Here is a 21399-nt window from a genome sequence, read left to right as displayed (position 1 = left end):
AAAAAATAAAGGTCGGGCATTTTCAAAATCAAAAGAAGATCAGTGAGGCCATAATGTTGCAGAGAGGGATGCCGGTGCCGATCACCAGTACAACATGTGTGGGTTGAGTTGTGAATGGTTGTGTTATCTACACCTCTGTATTTCAGATTCGTCGCTTGTCTTTTTCAGTTGTGACTTCTTGTGTTGCGTGGAGCTGAGCTGGAAGCAAGGTGTTGTATCATTTATGCCACATAGGATGACTCAATCCCAACTGGAGATTACAAGGATAATAATATAAAAAATTAAAAGATAAGGAACTGAGTCATAAACGAATCAAAAGTTTGGGGACTGAGTCACACCGAGTTATAGTTGAGGGACTGAGTAATAAGTGAGTTAAAAGTTGAAGGACTAAAAGATTAATTTTCCCTTAATATATTAAATATTATTTATAATTCTATTGTATTGAACATTCTATAAAATTTGAGAAAAATAATCTTAAATAAAATAAAGGCAAAATTGTTCATGTTAAAATATTTTTCCTTCTCTTTCCTTATGAACCAAACAAGATAACATTAAAACTCCCCACCCCTCCCCTCCCTTTTTATAAATCCAAACAAGGTAGTATTAAAATCCTTTCACTCTTCTCCCTTCTCTTCCCTCCGTTAAAATATCCCTCCCCTCCCCTCCCCCTCATTGAGCCAAAGTAGACCCCAAGTGGATTATTTTAATTGTGCGAGCTAGAAGGAATAAAAGAATGCTTAAACCCTTTCCTTTTTAAAAAAAAAAAAAAACAACTCCATCACCCTCATCTTCTTCTCATATTCGAACCAGCTACTGGAATTTAGAGTGAGAGGAGGAGAGAAACCGAGAGGAAAGGAGAAGATGAAAGGAAGAGTTGGTCTATCCCACGTGCAACTTCATTTTTAAGAAAAGTAAGAGCCTATCTTCATATTACATATTTACTTTCTCCATTTAATGGATTTTTTTGGGAGCGTATGATGGTTGACAATTTAATGATAGAGAGAGAAAATGAAGACTCAAAGGGTTAAGCTAGAGAAATCTTGTCTAGATGACGGAATAGAGCTTGTAGTGGTTGATTTCTTTACATGCATGTTGATTTGTGATGTTGGAAGATCATTTCCAAAACCGGAAATTTGGTTTGGAGAAGGTGCTATTCGTTTTTCTTTTACAATGGGGACATAACAGAATGCTTAAATGCTTAAGCTAATACGTTGCAAGTGTTATTTACATGTATGTGGATGGATGCTTGAGGAATTTGAGTTCCTGTGAACTTATGATTACTACAAAAAAAAAAAGACTTTTGACAACAAAGTTTGGCTGCAACTCTAAAAAGTCACCGCTGAAACTTGACTTTTTGTAATGATAATAAGAGTCACCATTAAAAGTATGACTTTCGGATATGACTGTTATAGTTGCCACTAAGAATCAAGTTTCAGCAACAACATTTTCAAGTCGCTGCTAAAAGTGACTAACTTTCAGCAACAATTTTACATAGTTGTCACTCAAAGTTAGACTTTTAGCTAACTTTTAGCAGCAACTATAATCATTGCCGCTGAAAGTCAGTGTCATTTTGTTAACCATTTCTTTATTACCAATTATTATAATTTTTTTAAATATAATATTTAACATATCAAATTATTAAATACGTTGTTATATTATGAAGAAATAAAATAACATAATTACTAAATTTCTATTTTCAAAGGTTTTGTGCTAAAATTAATAATTTATTTAAAATGAATGATACATTACTAAGATATGTATTATTTTTTTATTAAACTAATATCTATGTAACCAAGGTGCAAGTGTTCCAACTTTAATTTCTTCATTATTTGTGTGTATACTAAAAAAATTGTTTTTAATAATTTGATATGTAAAATATAAAGAAAGGATATGAGTAAATTTTAATAAGATTCCTTTTTTATCTTATATTCAATTTATGAAAAGAAATATATAAAACTAATTCAATAGGCATAAATACCGATAAATTTAATCAAATATGTTTTTAAACCTACGCCTATTTAATTATAAAATATGCACCTATCATGGGTGTGTTTTTCCATCAAAGTTTTCACAATCACACATTAGGAAAAATGGAAGAAAAACACTTTGATTTAAAAGAAAAGAAGATAATTAGTTAGAGAATAATACTTCTGGTCCTAAATAAAAGAATTAGCATATGAGTTCTTTTTTTCGTTTAAAATACAAGACCCAATTTATTTTGTTTCTCAAATTCATAATTCTTTTTCCAAACTCTCTTGACACATATTCAGAAGTATTCATCAACAGGTGGTTTCTAATGCAAAATAACCATAGCTATACTTTAGAGAAATGCCCACATATTTTCATACACACAACTAAGTTAAATGATTTTCTTAGTCTTTTTATACCAACATAAAAGTGCTAGAAATATTATCTTGAAATATCAATATAAATCATATATTTATTCTACAATTTTTAATAAATTAATAACTAAGGAATTAAAAAAAAAATAAACCGTAAAAATTTACCAATAAATTCTTAAAAAATTATATAATTAATTTAGATGGAAAATAAATTTTAAAACAATAAAAAATACATATGAAAAAATAAGGGATTTTTTTATTTTTATACAATATTTCTTATTTTAAATTAATATATTAAACAATACTATCCACTAAATATAAATAAAAAATCCTTGGCCAAAAAATATAAATAAAAAATTTATTGAATGTATTATGAATTATATAAACATTTTAATTTATTTAAAATAATATCATAAATATTGCATCAATATATATTAATATTATATTTTATATTTATATATATTGATATAAATATTAATATTAACATATGCGTTAATACGGGGATAGTTTAACATATTTATATATTTATATTAGATATATATATTAATAAACATATATATTATAAATAATATCATATATACATATGTATATATATATAATTTTATCATAAAAAGATAGAATTTCATCACAGTTCACATGACAAGAGGCTCAACACTAAAACAGGAGGTCATGGTTTCAAATCTGAAGAAAGTGCATTTGGGAGGTGAAAATATGGTAAGACATGGCTGCGGGTGATGACATGGCGACATATGGTAATGAAGAGGTGACATGGCAGGTGGGTTGGTGATGTGCCAGGTAGGCAGATGACGTGGTGTGACACATAGTAAGTGGTGATATGGTAAGTAGGGTCGATGACAAGACAAGATGTGGTAAGTGGCTGATGATGTGTCATTATTATTATTTTTTGGTCACTTTTAGTGGCGACAAAATGTCACCGCTGAAAGTTCACCACCAAAAGTCATATTGAGCGGCGACATATGGGGTTGCCGCTGAAGGCACCTTTTAATGGTGACATTTGAAAGTGTATTTTTAGCGGCGACTTATGTTGTTGCTGCTAATTAGTATCAGTGACAGTCGTTATGACAACGATTTGGTGGTGACAAAAAGTCACTGCTGAAAGCCTTCAATACAATTTTTTGACACAGTTGAAAGTCAAATTTTTTGTAGCGTATGGAAATTGCTCATTGGGTGATGTAATATGGAATAAGTGGCGTAAGTTATCAAATCACATCAAAGCTAAAGACCCCTATGATGTGTTTGGTAGCAATGGAATTAAATTCATGATGAATAATCTATTCCCCTATTTTTCGGCCAATGTAGATAGAATGAGAAGAATTAAGTTTTAATTCGTTGATTTCACTTTGCCTAGAAAATGATTTTAACCAATTTGGAAAAGTTCCAAGAATTTGGAGTTATGGCTATCCAGATTTTTAGAAAATGGTTGGTGCTAAAGAGATTAGATGGTATGAGTATCTCAAGTTATTAGATTATTTTTGAAGCTTCAAAATGATGCTTGGGATAGTATTCTTGAAGATGGAGATTTCTAGATATCATTTGGAGGCCGTGTGAAGTTTAAGATGAGGCAAGACAATATTCAAAAGATCCTATGTGTTTTATATATATGGATAGTTGATTGTGAGAGACGTTAGAATTAGAAACTGATTGTAACTTGTTGGTGCTTACCCGGATGCTAAATAAATATTTCATATGATTTAAGAACTGGGAGAGGATGGTTAAACTGAAATTGTTGAAGCTTAGGTTGTGTTTGGTATGGGGGATTTGGAGGGAAGGGGAGGGAGGGAGAAAGATTTTAATCATTTCTCCTTGTTTGGCAATACATAAATTTTAAGAGGGGAAAATTTTTTTCCCTCCCCTCCAAAACTAGGGGGATTTGGAGGGAAATAGCATTATTTTTTCATGTTGTGACCATTATGCCTATATTTATTTTTAATATCCCTATACTATCCTGAATCTTTTTCTTCTGGTCTCCAGATGCTGCTCTCTCTTTTGCATGACCAAATATTTCATTTAAAGATGGGATACAATACAAGTTGTGACTGAACATTACTTCAGCCTTCTTTTCAATAATACTTCATGCTCTAGAGGATATTAGAATTTTGGTATAAGTATTTCTCAACATATTAAATGTTATTTACAATTCTATTTTATTAAACATTCTATAAAATTTGAAAATATAATCTTAAATAAAATAAGGGCAAAATTGTCCGTGTTAAAATATTTTTCACTCCCCTCCCCTCCTGAACCAAACAAGGTGATATTAAAACTCTTCCCTCCCCCTCCCTTTTTATAAATCTAAATAAAGTAATATTAAAATCTTTCTACTATCCTCCCCTTCCCTTCTCTCCAATAAAATCTCTCCCCACCTTCCTCTCATTGAGCCAAACAGACTCTTAAAGTTAGCTATTTCATTGAGTTATGACATCAAGTTCCATGAAAAATAGTTGTGGCTTTGTTTGGTTCAACGGAGGGGAGGGGGGAAGGTTAATTAAAAGAAGCGGAAGGAAGGTCATGGGTTTTGTTTAATTGGAAGGGAGAGGAAAGGAGGGGAAGATTTCTTGTTTGGTTCATAAAAAGAGGGGAGGAGAGGTAATTATAAATCATCAAATATGCCCTTATCTCTATATTTAGACTACTTTATTCTTTTATTACAATATTTATACCAAAATTATTATTTCTTAATTTATCAATTTCAAAAAAACCAATTACCTCAATTACATGTGATAAAAAATTATGATAAAAGTAAAACAAATTAGAAAATATGATAAAAAGTTTAACATTCTATCTTATTAATTTTATAATTATAATACACACGTTATGATATGTATATATTAATATATATATATGCATATGTGCAGCCTATCTGAGATTAATATATATACATGTTTGCAGCCCATCTGAGATTATAATACACACATGATATGTAATTATAATACACGCACATTATGATATGTATATATTAATATATATATGATATGTATATATCATATAATTATAATACACCGCCCTCTATTAAAGTATACTTATCATATTATATTACAAAAAAAATTTACTACCATGATAGAAATATTATATTATCATTATCAAATATCATTAGTGGCTGAAAAGAGAAAGAAGTGAGAAAAGGGTTTCTAATAAGAGGGACAAACTTGGAATATTGAAAAGCTAGGGTGAGTAGTTTAGTCAATATTAAACACAATATTTTTCTCCCCTCCAAAAAAATCCCAAATTTGGAAGGAAGTAAAAGGAAGAGAGTGGAGCACTAAAAGACAAATTTCTTCCCTCCCCTCCCCTCTATTTTTCCCAACCAAACACACTTATCTCATATCTTCCCCTCTCCTCAACAACCCTCCAACCAAACAAAGCATAAAAATAATTGAGGAAGAAATATGGATAAGTGCGTGTTGTGATAATGTGACGCGAGGAATTTAAATTTTGGTGGCTGAGACTATTCAAGTGTCTTGTTTAATACTTTCCCATGTCAAATAATTGCCCAACTATCTAAATAAACAATGTTTAAACATATTAAAGGCTGGTTTGAAAGCTAATAGTAAAGCTGGAAAATTTATAGATTTAATCAAGACTGCTGCTCATAAACGATGCAAGAGGTGGAGTCCTCTTATGTTTAGGTGTTGGAAAGTGATTTAGACTTGATGTTTAATATTTCTAAATATTAAATAAGAACCATAGGAGATTAAAGCATGCTTATGATTCAAGGATGTTATTTGGTTCTTATAGAAGATAAGATTAGATGTTTAAATGACACACAGAAGTTCATATTTAAGATCCACCTCTAGATGATGAATGTATTGTTATTGAAATGACGTGACATCATGAAGCTGGAATTTTAGGAAATTATAGAAAAAAGCTGTTAGTTAAGCTAAAATGGATGTAAACGTTGGACATGGAGAGTGAAGAATTGAGTTTGGAGGCTACCAGTTTCTATTTTTGAAGCTCAAACTCAAGAAAAGGTTATTGCTACAATGGTTTTTAATGTCCTAATTTATATACGAGTGAAAATAAAATAGTGTTGTAAGCACTTAGAGTCCTCAATATGCTAAGCTATATGATTGGTAATAAATGCCTGTGAAATTCAAATTCTTGGAAGACATTTCAAATGTCTTTAAATATAAGATATAAATATATTATGTTGTCCATGGTGACATATCACTTAGGAAGCATAGAGTTTGAATGAGATAAGATTTAAGAGAAGTGGTTTAAATTATAAGTTATAAATGGAATAAGTGTTAACCTACCCTTATAAATATATTAGGTTATGAAATTTGCTCAAGCACGTTAAGAAAACACTAGAAAAAAAGGACAATAAGGTTTGTTTTGAAAGAAAGCGTATTAGGTAGCAGCTTTTCATATCAGATGCTTTTGTATTGATTGCGAGATGTCTATTTGTGCTATAGTGCTGACCGTGCATAAGGAGATGTAATTTGCCCTTGCATGAAATTATTCACCATGACAATATGTGCTAGTTTTCATTTAATTATGAAAGGTGTTCACAATAGATAGCAATTGGCTATGTTATTTGCATGATGCATGGGCATCATTGATTATACAATTAGTTGCAAGGTATTATTCTCTATGGCTTGTTTTGCATACTTATAGTGATCAAGCATAACTATACAACAGAAATTGCTACTATTTGGGTTTTATGGAATCTCACCCCCTCCTTTTTTCATGTCGTACAGCAAAAGCAAGTAGCTCTAAGAGCAAAGGCATGGTTATATCAAAAGAAGGTAAGTAAAGGTAGGAAAAGTAGGAATGTCTATTTTATTATCTGTATATAATTACTTTGTGTGTGCGTATATATATTAGTATATATATTTTGAGCTTATGCTAAATAGTTGTAAGTATATATGTGTGTATGATCCCTCCATATGGAGGTAGGTGAAGGCAAATGACTAGGTAAGTGCCATCAACAGTGATGGCAACTATATAATTATTACTATATGCTTATTAAAATTAAGGTTTATGAATGTTTGCTTAATCATGTTAGCAATCAGGAAAATGAATGAGAGCCTATAAGTTTAAAATTAATTATGAACTTTGTTTTAGAATAGTTATATAAAGAGGTGTATGGTTCAAATAAAGTTTGATTTGAACCCAGGTCTTATATTATATCATAATAGTTATTCAAGGCTTTACTACAAATCTGAAACCACTAAACACTCAACAAATTAATCATAACAAAAATTTTACAAAAATTCAAAACAAATATAAAAAAATTAACAAAAAAATCACAAACATAAAAAGTAAACACCTTTGAAGTTTCAACATGTGACTAATGCCATGTATATCAAGTAATTGCAATTTTCATATTCTGAATGTCACAAACCAACCCTCCAAACATGTAGAATACTCAAAACAAATAATGCAAAACGTCCTAGATGTAAAATCAAGCAATCCATTTGACATGTAACAAGTTTCTATCATCAAAACATCCAAACAACTAGAAAAAAGGACGAGGATGAAGGAAAAGGAAACTCATAGTGTAGGAACACAAAAAAGAAATGATGAATGGTGGCAAATGGCAAAACAACCATGGTGATGGAAAACTCGATGAACAGGTGGCCAAAAATGATAGAGAAGGGTGGGGCATGGTTGGCAAACACCTTTTTGAAAGTCTGAGTGGTGGACAGAGGAAGGGGGACCACAGTGACTATGAAAAATGAGGAAAAGAAGGTGTGATGGGGTTATTTTAAAATGCCCTGGTGATCTTTTAACGGTGGTTTTATGAGAAACCATTGTTAAAATAATTTTTAACAATGGTTTTGTAAATAACTGCTGTTAAAAGGTATTATCACGATGTTTTTATTAAACACTGTGGTAAGTCCAAGCATCAATTTAACTTTTAGCGGTGGCTTTCTAAATAATTACCGTGAAAAGTCAAATTCTACCTCACATAATTACAAAATTGCCACCACTTTTTTTAACGGCATTTTTTTGTTTTAATCGCTCTAAAATGGCATCATCAAAACCCGTTTTTGTAGTAGTGCATATTTTAGGGTGACTAAGCATATTTTGGAGATGGTTACATCAGATTTCAAGTTTCCATATTCAGTTGCACTTGAGTTAATAGTAATAATACCATGAGAATTGATGACTTAAGATTGATACAACTAAAATTGAATAAAGAATGGTATAAAGAAAAGCTTTTCATTTTAATTTCCCAAACGAGACAATTTTTCTATGTCCCTGATCCTGCTAATAATAGATGGTATATTCTTTCATTGAATAATAAAATAAATGATGATAGCTTAAGATATTGAGACAATGGAGTTGGTGATGATCTATTTCATGAGACATCACTTGAAACATATTTTAATGGAGATAATGTTTTGGATGTCAGACAAATCACAATGAAAGAATATGAATTTCAAAGACAGGAAACAGGACAAGAAGAAAAAATAATTCAAAAAACGAAGACATTAATTGAAAAAAAGCTAAGACAATTTTTTTTTTTTAAAAAAAGGAGGCACTTGCGAATTACGGGTATGTATATATCTGTTTCGTTAGATCTATGTAAGTTGCTGATTTTAATTGTTTTGCTTTTTGCTTTTGTTTTGTTGTATGTTGGTTTCTGTGATTGTAATGTCGGGACTGCTCAAAAAGTAGCCTCTTATTTTTTTTAAAAAAAAAAAATCTTGCAAACTTGCTTGACGATTATTTGATACAACCATCAAATATTATAAGATGAATAAGTGACTGTTAAAAATTGGAACGATTAAGGAAGGAAAGTTTTGGTAACAAAACCGATATATATATATATATATATATATATATGAGACACCATATTTGATGGTTTACAAAAACCAAATATTCTTCCAAGAAAATATATAAGGCGTCTATAGTTCATAGTTTATAACAATCAATTATGAGCAAAAATAACAACATATATAAGCAATTCTGTAATTGTGTTATGCTAGGTCTTTATGGTTTGGATGCTTGTCTGTCTACCTTAATCAGTTAAGTTTTACTGACTTTAGACACAGTTGTGCTAACTCCTCTTACGCATTTAGCTCAAACACTGAAAACCACCTCCAAAAAGCTAATTCAGATAATCTGGAAGGACAAAACTTCTCTCTGCATATAAAGGTAAGATTGTGAAACTCCGACCAGTTACGCCGGAATTTTTTAACATGGGCACATTCCATCGGGACTCTTCCTACGAAAGGCCACGTGATAAGCCATCATTGGAGGTTCCTCCAAATCAACAGATCAGGCTTAGCCAGTTGCAGTGCAGTGGTGGGTGACGATATATATTCATACACTATAAAAAAAATTGACTTTCAACGACGACTTTTTGCCGCTAAAAAGTCGTTACCGTAGCAGCCGTGACTGAAAACTTTTAACAGTGACTAAAAAGATCGCCACTGAAAGATACTTTCAGAGGTGACTTTTAGAAGTTTCAACGGCAACTTTTTTGTCGCTGCTAAAAGTAATGCTTAACAAGAATTGGCTTTACCGACGCCACGTCATCACCACCGGCCGCCACGTCATCATTGCCAGATGCCACATCATCACCGCCGGCCCCACGTCATCGTCACCGACTGCCACATCATCACTAGCCACCTCCATGTCATTGCCACATCACTCCTCCCTGCCACGTCATCGTCCAAATATTTTCACCTTAAATGTGTTTTCTTTAAGGTTCAAACTCGTGACCACCTTTTTTCGTGTCCAATCTTCTTGCCGCTTAGCCAAATTGAATTTGTTTATTAATATTATAAAATTAAATATATATTATTATATTACACTTTCAGCCGCGACCATAGAATGTCGCTGCTGAAAGTGAATCTAATGATTCTCAAAGGCATACTTTTAGCGGCAACAAAAAAAGTCACTGCTAAAAGTCCCTGAAAGCCTTAGTTTCAGTAGCAAACTTTCAGCAGCGATAAGAAAAGTTGCCACTGAAAGTCCACTTTCAACGGCGACACTTTTGTCACCGCTGAAAGTCCACTTTCAGCGGCGACACTTTTGTCATCGCTGAAAGTCTTAGTTTCAGCAGCGAACTTTCAGTCACCGCTAAAAGTCCACTTTTAGTGGCGACACGTTTGTCGTCACTAAAAGTCTTAGTTTCAGTCGTGAACTTTTAGCGGCGACGGTCTTAGTTTTAGCAGAAACTTTTTGGTGTCGCCGTTGAAGTGGCGACTTTTTTTGTCATCGCCGAAAGTTGTCGCTTAAAGTCTTTTTTTTTGTAGTGATATCAGACGATAGATTTATTTAGTGATGTTCATGTCATTATTATTACATTGGCTCTCCCACTCCCCCTCAATGTTTGGACAATGTGGAGCCTGGATTCACAAAATATGAAATAAATATATGAGAACAAATTTATCTCAATTTATATAAAATACGTTTATAAATTCTTGAAATTGCCAATCCAAACAGGCCCTACACTACCTCAGACCCTTGTATAAGAACTAGTTGGATAGTTGAATGTAATTTTTAATATAGGATCTCAATTTACTTATCTCCTATATTTTTCTAAAATATTCTTGTTGATTGCAAATGATTCCCACTAAGAGGTAATTCTAATCATCTAATTTACATGACTGATCAACATACATTTCTGACAAATAACCAACTTAACTAATTTTCTTAATATCATCAACTTAGTTATCCAGTTCTTATATTAAGAACAATAAGTAATATTGTAATTTTCTAGCTTGACAAATCATACACATTTGTTTGGTTTCCTCCAAAAACACTTTTTAAGAAATACTTTCATGTAAGTCGAAACAAAACTTTTATAATATACTTATTTAGTATATTATAAAATCATTTTTAAAACTATAATTTCTTTTTTCCTAGCCAAAGAGGCAAATACCCCAATAATTGATCATTATTTTAGGGGGCAAAAACAAAACCCTTACCCACATACTAATCACGGCTTCTAAAAATCCTCGTCCTTTTTCTTAACTTTTTCCTCGTCCTATTTCTTAACTTTTTCCTCCGTCATACTATTACAATCATGCATGTGAATTGAGTACGCGTCTGTAGGCCATGTGTTAAAACACAAATTTAATGGAGAATCCTCGAGGAGATGAGATTAATATGACTTTTTATATTGTTTGATTAAAATTTGTTTTGTTTGCGTAAGGGGCGCCCATATACACATGGTTGATATAATAAATACTTCTTTTGGGTTTTAAAATTATCATTTGCTCTTATTTATAAATTACCTTTAACATATTTTATCAAAGTAGAAAAAAATAAAGTCTCAAAATTCAGCAGTTTTTTTTAATTTTATTCTTATTTATATACACCATAATCCATGAGAGTAAAATTTAATAATAAATAAAAGATAAAACTGTAAATTTATCTAAAAATTTTCAAGATGAGACTTATAAATAAAACGAAAAAAAATTCTCTCTGTATTTTAACTAAGACAAGAGAATTAAAAGTTAGTTGAGAGTTGGATCTTGATTCTAAATATGAAATCTCAATCCACTTTGTTTCTTATATTTATTAGTATCTTCGGTCTTAATTATAAGATCTCATTTATAGTATATAAACAAGATTTTATAATTACGATTGGAGGTAATATTTTTTAAGAGAGAATTGTTATCAAATTTTACAGAAGGAATACATTTACTTAAAAATTCTCATAAGGGACTTCTCCAGAAATCATCTGTGCCCTAAAGAGCAAAATTGGAACTGTTGAAATTCGCATCTTCAGCGGACAAACATTCAGGACCCCTCTAGGAAGAGGACACTCTCAGCGTCCTCTTCCCTCACGGTCCCTCAGCATTGAAATTGAAACAATTGAGATTAATACGAGTTCACATTGTGCCACGTTATTATGTTATTAAAAGTTAAAAAAATAAAACTTAATCATAGTGTAATATTTCTTAGCATGGAACATATATTTGTCTTGTTGTGCCGACCTCATTTTAACTAGGAGATTTATGAGAGTTCAAGACTGATTATTGAAATGACCATAAATAACGGGAAAACATTATCACCAAATATTTATATATTATCTCCGGTCCTTAATATAAGAACTTGTTTAACTTTTATTTTGATCCTAAATATAAGACTCTAATTCACTTTGTCTCTCATATTTATCTATTTTTTCTAATGTAGTCTTTGTAATAATAGTAGTTCTAGCCAATATATTTAAATAGTAAGGATATTTTAGAAAAGACAATATCTATTTATTACAAATAACTTACTAAACTAGCTTTCTTAATTTATTCAAATTAATCAACTACTACTTATATTAAAAATCAGAGATGACCTATCCAACTTTAACTGGAATACTTGTCCCAATTAGGTCAGATTAGGGGTGTTCAAGGCCGACCCATCCTGGTTGGCCTGTTCTGATCCCGGTCTTATTGGGACGGGACGGACCTGTCCTAAAATTTTTCAGGACGGGACAAAAAAGGGACCGGGACGGGGTCATCCCATTCCAGTCCTTTTTTTTTAATTTTTTATCCTATTTATATAATATCATTTTTTTTTCATATTTTTTTAAGATTTGAGACTATTGTATTAAACTATGGATATATTTATTTAGAGTTTTTATATTTGTTGATGATTTGAAATTATTGATGAGTAGAATTCTTAACAAGTTTTTATTGTGTTAAAAACTTTTATTTAAAGTTTTTAATGACTATAACGTATAACTTTATGGATTTATTTTAAATTTTTGACAACATTGGTACAGGTGAGCTTTTAGATTAATTTGGACGGACCATATTGGGATTTGGACCCTCTGCAAGTATTAGCACGTGAACCCGGCATTGTATTTAAATTAATGAAACAGCAGCCAAGGACACTAAAGGGTAGCAGACAACAGGTTAGGTAACAATAAAGAAGAAGGTCATTGTACAGCTGTATGTTAAGACAATACGCTAGTATTACACTAGCACAATAAACAATAATTTAATGGTCTCGCGAGGGCAAATAATTGAAACAATAATTTTAGAGAGAAGGAAGACACCCTCTAATTAACCCAACAAGTGGCTCCTTCCAGTTGATTAAATGACGTAACAATAATTCTTAATACCTGTTCATTATCATATTAATTACTACTTTTCGTCCTGTTACTTTCCATTCTTAATATAAACTAGTTAAAATTTAATTTGATTTCAAATATAAAACTTCAATAATTTGTCTTTAATATTTATTCATTTTTCTCTAATATTTGTCCCTACTTTGTCTCTAATAGTCAAAATTTATAATGATTGCAAATGTTAAGCAGTGTCTGTTAAGGAGTAATTTCAATATACATGAATAATTAAGATATTTTATTAGCAAAAAAATCAATAGAGATATTTTAGGAAAGACAACATTTATTTATTATAAATAAACAATTTAATTAATTTTCTTAATATTCACAAATTAGTTATTTAATATTTGATATCAAAGACCAGAGATAGTATAAGATTTACTTTGTAATTTAAATGAAGTTATAGACAATCTACTCCTATTAATATATACACTTTTCAAAAGAATAATAATTTATACTATAATAAATCAACAACAGTTATATTAAAAATTTAATGATACAATTTATAAATAGGATAAAAAAAATTCTTTTTCTGCCTTATAAATAAAATCATAAGAGTATATCTTATACTTCTCCGGTCCTTATTATAAGCTTCAAATAGCTAATTTATGAATAATAAACAAATAGTTAAAATTAGTTAAAAATAATAAATATGCTAGAAATATATTTTTGTTTCTACATATGTCCTTATAATAAATGAGAAAAATGATGAAAGAGAATATGTGGGAAAATATGTCAAGAGAGAAATAATTAAAGATAATATTAAAAAATACATTAAATATTAATACAAATTTAAATTGAAACTTATAAAATAAGCCACATTTTTTTAAAAAAATTTGACGCTAGAATTGGAGTATTAAAAGAGAGGAGGTAGTACCTGCATTAGACTACGGAGGGAGTAAATAAATATAGTAATTATTTTGGTCCAACAGCATGCCTCCCGCTAGTAGTGGCATGATTAAACATTTTTTTTTTACCTGAAACAAAATTATAGATAAAATTATAGATAATAAAAGTATAGTTCTTGTCACTGTTTTTTCACAGCGGATAAATGGGATAAAGTGTTGAATTACGGTAGAAGTATCTATGAAACAGTACCCAGCATCTAAAATTTTTTTTTTTTGGGAAAAATTATGCACGGGCCTCAAAGAAGAGACTTTATTCATTTAAGGTCTCATAAAATGTCAAAATTACTAGCATGTCCTAAGAGACCTTAGAATATTTTATTCTAATTGTAAAATGACATCACTATTTCTGAGATTCCCAATTCACATTTTCTCTGCCATTATGATTAACAACCTCAGCAGCGACTATTAACAACCCAACGAGAAGGTGTTGACAACCTAAGCAGTATCCGCTAACAATTTACTTTATAGGATCACATAACCTCTACATAAGAGTAAATTATAACCAAATAGTATAATACAACAACTTTAACACTGAAATGGGAAGCTTTTGGAAACATTTAAGAACTTTAACTATATAATAGGATTTTAGCAAAATTTAAATGTGGGGATCCATTGACAACCTCAATGGTGAGTATTAATAACCCTAGGAGAGCTGTTAACAACGTAAGATGTGTCTGTTAACAACTGACTTTATAGGATAATATAATATCTACATAAGATCAAATTATAACTAAATAGTATAACATAACACCTACATAAGATCAACTTTAACCCTATTTAGTTATAATTTAGTTCGTTATAGTTGTTAAAGGTTATATTATCTTATAAAATCAGTTATTAACAGAGATTGCCTAGGTTGTTAACAACTCTCATTGGGTTATTAATACTCACCGCTGAGGTTGTCAATGGATCTTCGCATTAAAATTTTGCTATAATCCTATTAGGTTTAATTGAAATTCTTAATGGTTTTGAACAGCTTTCTATTTCAGTGTTAAAGTTGTTATATTATACCATTTAGTTATAATTTACTCTTATATGTAGGTTATGTGATCCTATAAAGTTGTCAATGGATACTGTTTTGGTTGTTAACACCTTCTCATTAAGTTGTTTATAGTCATTGTTGAGGTTAACAATCACAATGGTAAAGAAAATATGAATTGGGAATATAAGGAGCAGTAATGTCATTTTACAATTAGAATATAATACTCTAAGATCCATTGGGACCTGCTTGTAATTTTGACATTTCGTGAGACTTTAGATGGATAAAATCTCTTCCTTGGGACCTGTGCGTAGTTTTTTCTTCTTGTTTTTTTTTTCCTTTTAACCTTTTACATGTCCTGAAAGTTTATTTACTCACGTAGCCGAAATACCCTGATTATTATCTGCTATTAAGTTTGACTGTTAAATTTTGAGATTTAACCAGTATCTTTAATAGTCAAACCAAATAAGGATAACATTGCAAGACAAAAATATTATGAAATAAAACTTTCAGAAAATTTAAGAGTAAAAAAAATTACAAATGTTGAGTATTCCTTCGTGAATACTCTTGGAATATTTAATTAATCACCTTGTCCCACAGATAAATTTTTTGGGCCTTTTTTAATGTTTTTTATTTTTCCACTTAACATCTTTGTCTTTCATCATTTAAAAGGAAAAAAAAAATCCAAACTGATATTTATTATTAATAATTAATATAGGGGTGATCCAGGTGGGCGCTGGCCCAGACAACGAAGACGGCAAGATTATTGTTCTAACATGTAGGAGTGAGCAGCTAATTATTACTCTTGGATTTTTTAATATAAAATCTAATTGTTAAGTTAATTTTAGTTTAAAATATAAAACTTATCTATCATATTTATTAATTTTTTTAAATTACTCTTATTGATCCTCTCAATCGGGAGGAAAGATGCTAAAAAAAATGATTATAGTATTTTAAAAAAAATATGTCATACTCCTTATAATTAACTAACTTTCTTAACTTCTTCAATTTAATGAAATTAAATAAATATATCTTGCACTAAAAACTAAAGGAGTATTTTTTTAATTAGTTTGAAGGAAATCTGTTTTCACTGACTAATCCACCACTCAGCTTCATTCCGTGCAAAATTTGATTTCAACTTCTTTGCCTTTCTCCTTTTTGCTAAGCAAAGGAATTTTCTATTCTTACTTCAGCTCCTTTGAAAGCCGGGTGGTTCCATGCATTTCTATAAAGTATGAGATTAATAAGTTTACTTAACTAACTAATTTGAGTATATTAATAAAATTAATTAAGTTTTTTTGCAACAAATATAAATTAATTTTCTTAAAACATCATTTTTAATCATGACTACCTTTAGATGCAAACCTGTTGGCATGTATAATCAATAGGAATACTTTAAAGAATGAATTATAAATTTAAAAGACAAAATAGATTGAGGTATTATATTTATGACCACATTCAATTCCCAATTAGCCTTTATATTAAGGAGCGGATGTAGCATTATTTAATATTTATATTAATAATATAATACTACTTCTTATCCTTAATATAAAAATTAGTTGGGGGTTGAATTTGACTCTAAATAAAATATCTCAATCTACTTTGTCTTTTTTTTTTAAATATCCCTATTAATTGTAAGAGGTTTCTCACCAAAAATTATTCCAATATACATGATTAAAGAGTATTATAGCTTAAGAAAGCTAACACACATTTATGACAAATAAACAAGTTAATTGATTTTTTTAGTATTTATAAATAAGTTATCTATCTCTTATATTAAAGATCGGAGATAATATTAATTACTCTTCGAAGCAAAAGTGTTTTTAAGCTACCTTGCACGCCTTCTAATTGATGTTTTGAAAATCGAACGGAATATTCAGCTAGAAATGTTAATGTTTCACGGTTCATATATTTTAACCAGTCGGACTAGCAATTGAGCTAGTAACATAATAATTAAATAAAAGTTTAATAAAAAGAATAATTATTTGCATATACAATAATATATAAAAGAAATAATTTTAATGGACAATATAGACAATATATGGAGTTTTGAGTTAAACAACTAACGCTATGAGGCGACAAATGATCTAAAAATATATTGAATTTTTTCAATGGTCAACTTTTTGTATATTTTATAGGTTTATTAATTTATTTCAGTACTTTTTATATCACACCAAAAAAAGATCATTTGGTTTTCTAAAAACCGTTTCAATTCTCCGTCTAACTGTGATTCCGATTTAATGGTAGCTCAACTTAGGTCCAATCCGGTTCAACCTTAAAAACCATTTTTGGATCTAAATCGAGGTGTTAGTAAGTTTGATTGACAGTCTAATTAGTTGAACTGTTTGATCCGATTCATTAATCACTACTTCTACTCTAATGTGCTAATTTGTTTAGGGATACCTTTGGAACTTCCGTGGCCCTGTATGAATACAGTGGACGATATTCACCTTAAAATGCGGAACCACATCACACTCATCGTGACTTCTAAACATCCAGCTTCCGTTTTCTTTTGTATTTCTTAATCAATCATGCATGTGAATGGAGTACGCGTCTAAAGGCAATGATTTTTTTTTTTTTTTGGGATGGAATGAATAAAGGCAATGATTTTAAACACAAATCAAATGGAGAATACGATTTAAAATAAAATTATTATTATTATTACTATTATTATTATTATTATTATTATTATTATTATTATTATTATTATTATTATTATTATGCATAATAAAATATACTGCTCTGGTAGTTAATATAAGCTACTTGAACACATTTTCGCATGTTAAGAATTGTATTAAATTTACAAAAAATTTTAATTTTACTCATACTAAAATTCTCTCCCCCCCCCCCCACATTTACAAACAAAGTTCACTTTTTTCTCTTCTTTCTCTCTTTTTATTGAGAATTAAATAAAAGTAAAATTAGAAATTAAGCATTAAATAAGTAACAAACATTTAAGACCAAAACTTTCCCCATAAGCAATTGATATTTAGGATCGGAGTTTAACAATTCATTCATGGTAACCTGGAGGAGATGAGATTTATGTGACTTTTTTTATAAATTTTTTTTATCAGCTGCCGGTATAATACTATGGTTATTGGGGAATTTCCTCGTCTAATTTTATTTATAAGACAATTCTAGTATATTTCATCTTTTTTGTTTTTTGCCAGCATTCTAGAAGAGAAACCTCAAGCCTTGTTAATTGTGCCATCAATTTTAATAATTTTTAAATTTTATCTTTATTTAATATACACTATATCCTATAAAAATTTATATAATAATAAATGGAGGTTAAAATTGTATATTTATCTAAAAAATTTAATCATATGACTGATAATAGAACAAAAAAAATCTTCTCTCCTTGCTTTATATAAACAGCACAGAAGAGTGAGAATTAGTTGAGAGTTGAATTTGCTTCTAAGTATAATACACCAATCCACTTTATCTATCATAATTATAATTTTTTCAAAACTCATTTAGTTAACTTATAAATTTATATATAATATAATAATACAAAAAATTATTTTAATGAGATCATATCACATTAAGTTATAATTAACTAATTTATTTGACTTTCTCAATCAACCCAAATTTTAGTAGCTCTTATATTAACTATTAACTACTAGGGGAATTAATTAATATTATCACTACTATATTAAATTTGTTTTTGGCAACCCAAAGTATTTTCCAAACTAATTTATCAGAGTGGCTCTTACATTTTGTATAGTGTATAGGATGAATAGTATTATTTAATATTTATATTGGGGGTTAAGACGTATCACCCTAAAATTTTGTGGTACAATTTTGCTTAAAATATATAAAAAGTGGAGCATGTGAATACGCGTTTGGAGGCGATGAGTTAAAACACAAATTTAGCGGAGAATATTATTCAAAACAAAATTGTTATTAATACAATAATAAAAAAATTACAATTCCTGTCGCCGTAGCCACGAGGGAGATGAGATTCATGTGACTTTTTACATTGTTTGATTAAAATTTGTTTTATTTATCGGGCCCCTATATAATACGTGTGTTTGTAATAATCAATACTCCCTTCGGTCTCTAATATATTCCTCTCACTATATTTGCAAGTCATTTTTAGTTTGTTTCATGAGAAGCAATAAAGAATTTAAACTTTATTAATTCTACCTTAAATTTTTTTTTTTTTAATTCTATCCATATTTAATATATATTATATGTACCTTATGAGAGCAAAGTCTACGCAATAATAAATAAATAAATAAACTATACATTTATCTGAAAATTTTAATAATTTGACTTATAAATAAAATAAAAAGGTATTTTTCATTGTGTCTTAAAAATAGAACTAAAGGAAAAAGAGTTAGTTAAAGGTTAGATTTGGACATTTGGTTCTGAATATACTACATTAACTCACTTTATCTCTCACATTTATAATTTTCTTAAATTAATTATCTAACTTATAAAATGATATATAATCTAATATTACATAGAATTGATTTAAGAAGATCAAATCATATTCTTTTTTTTTTTAATTTATTTGACTTCTTTAGTCTATCCAAATTTTAGTTGTTCTTATATCAGGGAGCTGATGGAAAAATTTATATTATCACAATTCCTATATCAAATTTCTTTTTGGCACTTTTGTCCTTTCCATGCATGCCCTATCTTTATAAATAGGCATCATCCATTACACAATGAAACCCAAAGTTAAGCAAGAAAAAAACCTCGATCTTACCCTCTCCTATCATCGATCATGGCTTCCAAGAAACAAGTTGATCTCATTCTCCTTGTCTCCCTCCTCATACTATCGTCCATCATCATCGTCAAGCCCTCTCATGCCGATGATTGTCCCACAGAAAAAACCGGTGGCAAAATCGCCGTCTACTGGGGACAAAACAGTGAATCCGATGAAGGAAACTTAGCCGAAGCATGCGACGCTGATCTCTACAACACCACCGTCATCGCTTACCTCCATGTCTCCGGCAGCACAAGATACTTAGACTTGAGAGACCACTGTCCTTCCGGCGATTGCACAGTCCTAGCGCCGCAAATTCGTCACTGTCAAAGCAACAAAGGCATCCAAGTCTTTCTTTCCGTTGAAATAGATGCCGTCGATGACCCTATTTCCTTGGCACAGTATCTCTCCGATAACTTTCTCAGCGGCAAATCAGGCCCTCTCGGAGCGGTGGCCTTAGACGGCATCGATATTGCCCACTTCGAATACAGCTCTGAGCCATGGCACAAGCTCGTGGCGGCCATTAGGGCTTCGACCGACAGAAAGATATACATATCAGGAGCCCCATATTGCCATACCACCTTGGACAGCACAATCGAGAAAGGTGATTTTGACTATCTCTGGGTGTTATACTTCGGTGAATGGGCCACATGTGAATATTTAGGAAACGACGACTTCTCAAACCTTCTTGAATCATGGTCCACATGGACGTCGAAGCCAGTTTTAGCTGATACCTTAGTGTTCTTAGGCTTAGTAGCATCAGATGAGCCATCTGCAGCATCCTATGGTTACATACCACCAGAAAAGCTCAAGTCTCAAGTTCTTCCGACCGTGACGGAATCTTCAAACTTCGGAGGAATCATGCTCTGGAACAGGTATTATGATAAGGAAACTGGTTATAGTACTGAGATTAAGGATGCTTTTGGCACGAAGGTTTGTGAATGCGTGTGCCAGGCTGCCGCATCGAGGAGATTTAACAGTCTCTTGGCCAAATCTGTGTAAGATGCATGACACGTACTACATATAAATATATAAATAACAGCAAGCTATAGGCTAGCATGCCAGTGTGCGAGTGTGATGTATGTATGTTTGACTACTACCATGTAATAGCTCTTGCTTTAAATAAAGATCCACTTCTATAATTCTGAGCTTTGAGCAACTGTTCATTGAGTTCTTTTTTCGGATAAAGTAGCATCTCTTACTTATGGTGTATTTAGCACCCTGCTGTTTCTTTCTTTTCTTTTTTTTTTTGTGCTTCTAGCACCTTAATCTTGTTTATAGTACACACAACATTTTAAACTATAAATAAGATTAAGATGCTGAATGTAAAAAAAAAATTTTTGGGGAGCTAAATGCACCAAGAAAATAACATTGATGTATTATAAGTAAAATTAGAATACTGGATG

At 30.5% G+C, this 21399-nt stretch overlaps 1 protein-coding gene across 1 annotated transcript; it reads left to right on the top strand.

The window, feature by feature from the left end:
• The first annotated feature begins 19992 nt into the window (after positions 1 to 19992).
• On the top strand, positions 19993 to 21135 carry LOC114711740 (acidic endochitinase-like). The gene has a single exon (XM_028896171.1). It carries the CDS (start codon positions 20012 to 20014, stop codon positions 20993 to 20995), a length of 984 nt encoding a protein of 327 aa, XP_028752004.1. The 5' UTR covers positions 19993 to 20011; the 3' UTR covers positions 20996 to 21135.
• The last annotated feature ends 264 nt before the right edge of the window (positions 21136 to 21399 follow it).

Source organism: Neltuma alba, unplaced genomic scaffold (genome assembly GCF_004799145.2).
Source record: "Neltuma alba isolate B1F8T4 unplaced genomic scaffold, ASM479914v2 tig00011308_pilon, whole genome shotgun sequence".
Classification (NCBI taxonomy): Eukaryota; Viridiplantae; Streptophyta; class Magnoliopsida; order Fabales; family Fabaceae; genus Neltuma; species Neltuma alba.
This window is presented reverse-complemented; position numbering and strand designations above follow the sequence as displayed.

Excerpts from the sequence above, each read along its gene's own strand:
- LOC114711740 (XM_028896171.1), top strand. The coding sequence starts at position 20,012 with ATGGCTTCCAAGAAACAAGTTGATCTCATTCTCCTTGTCTCCCTCCTC.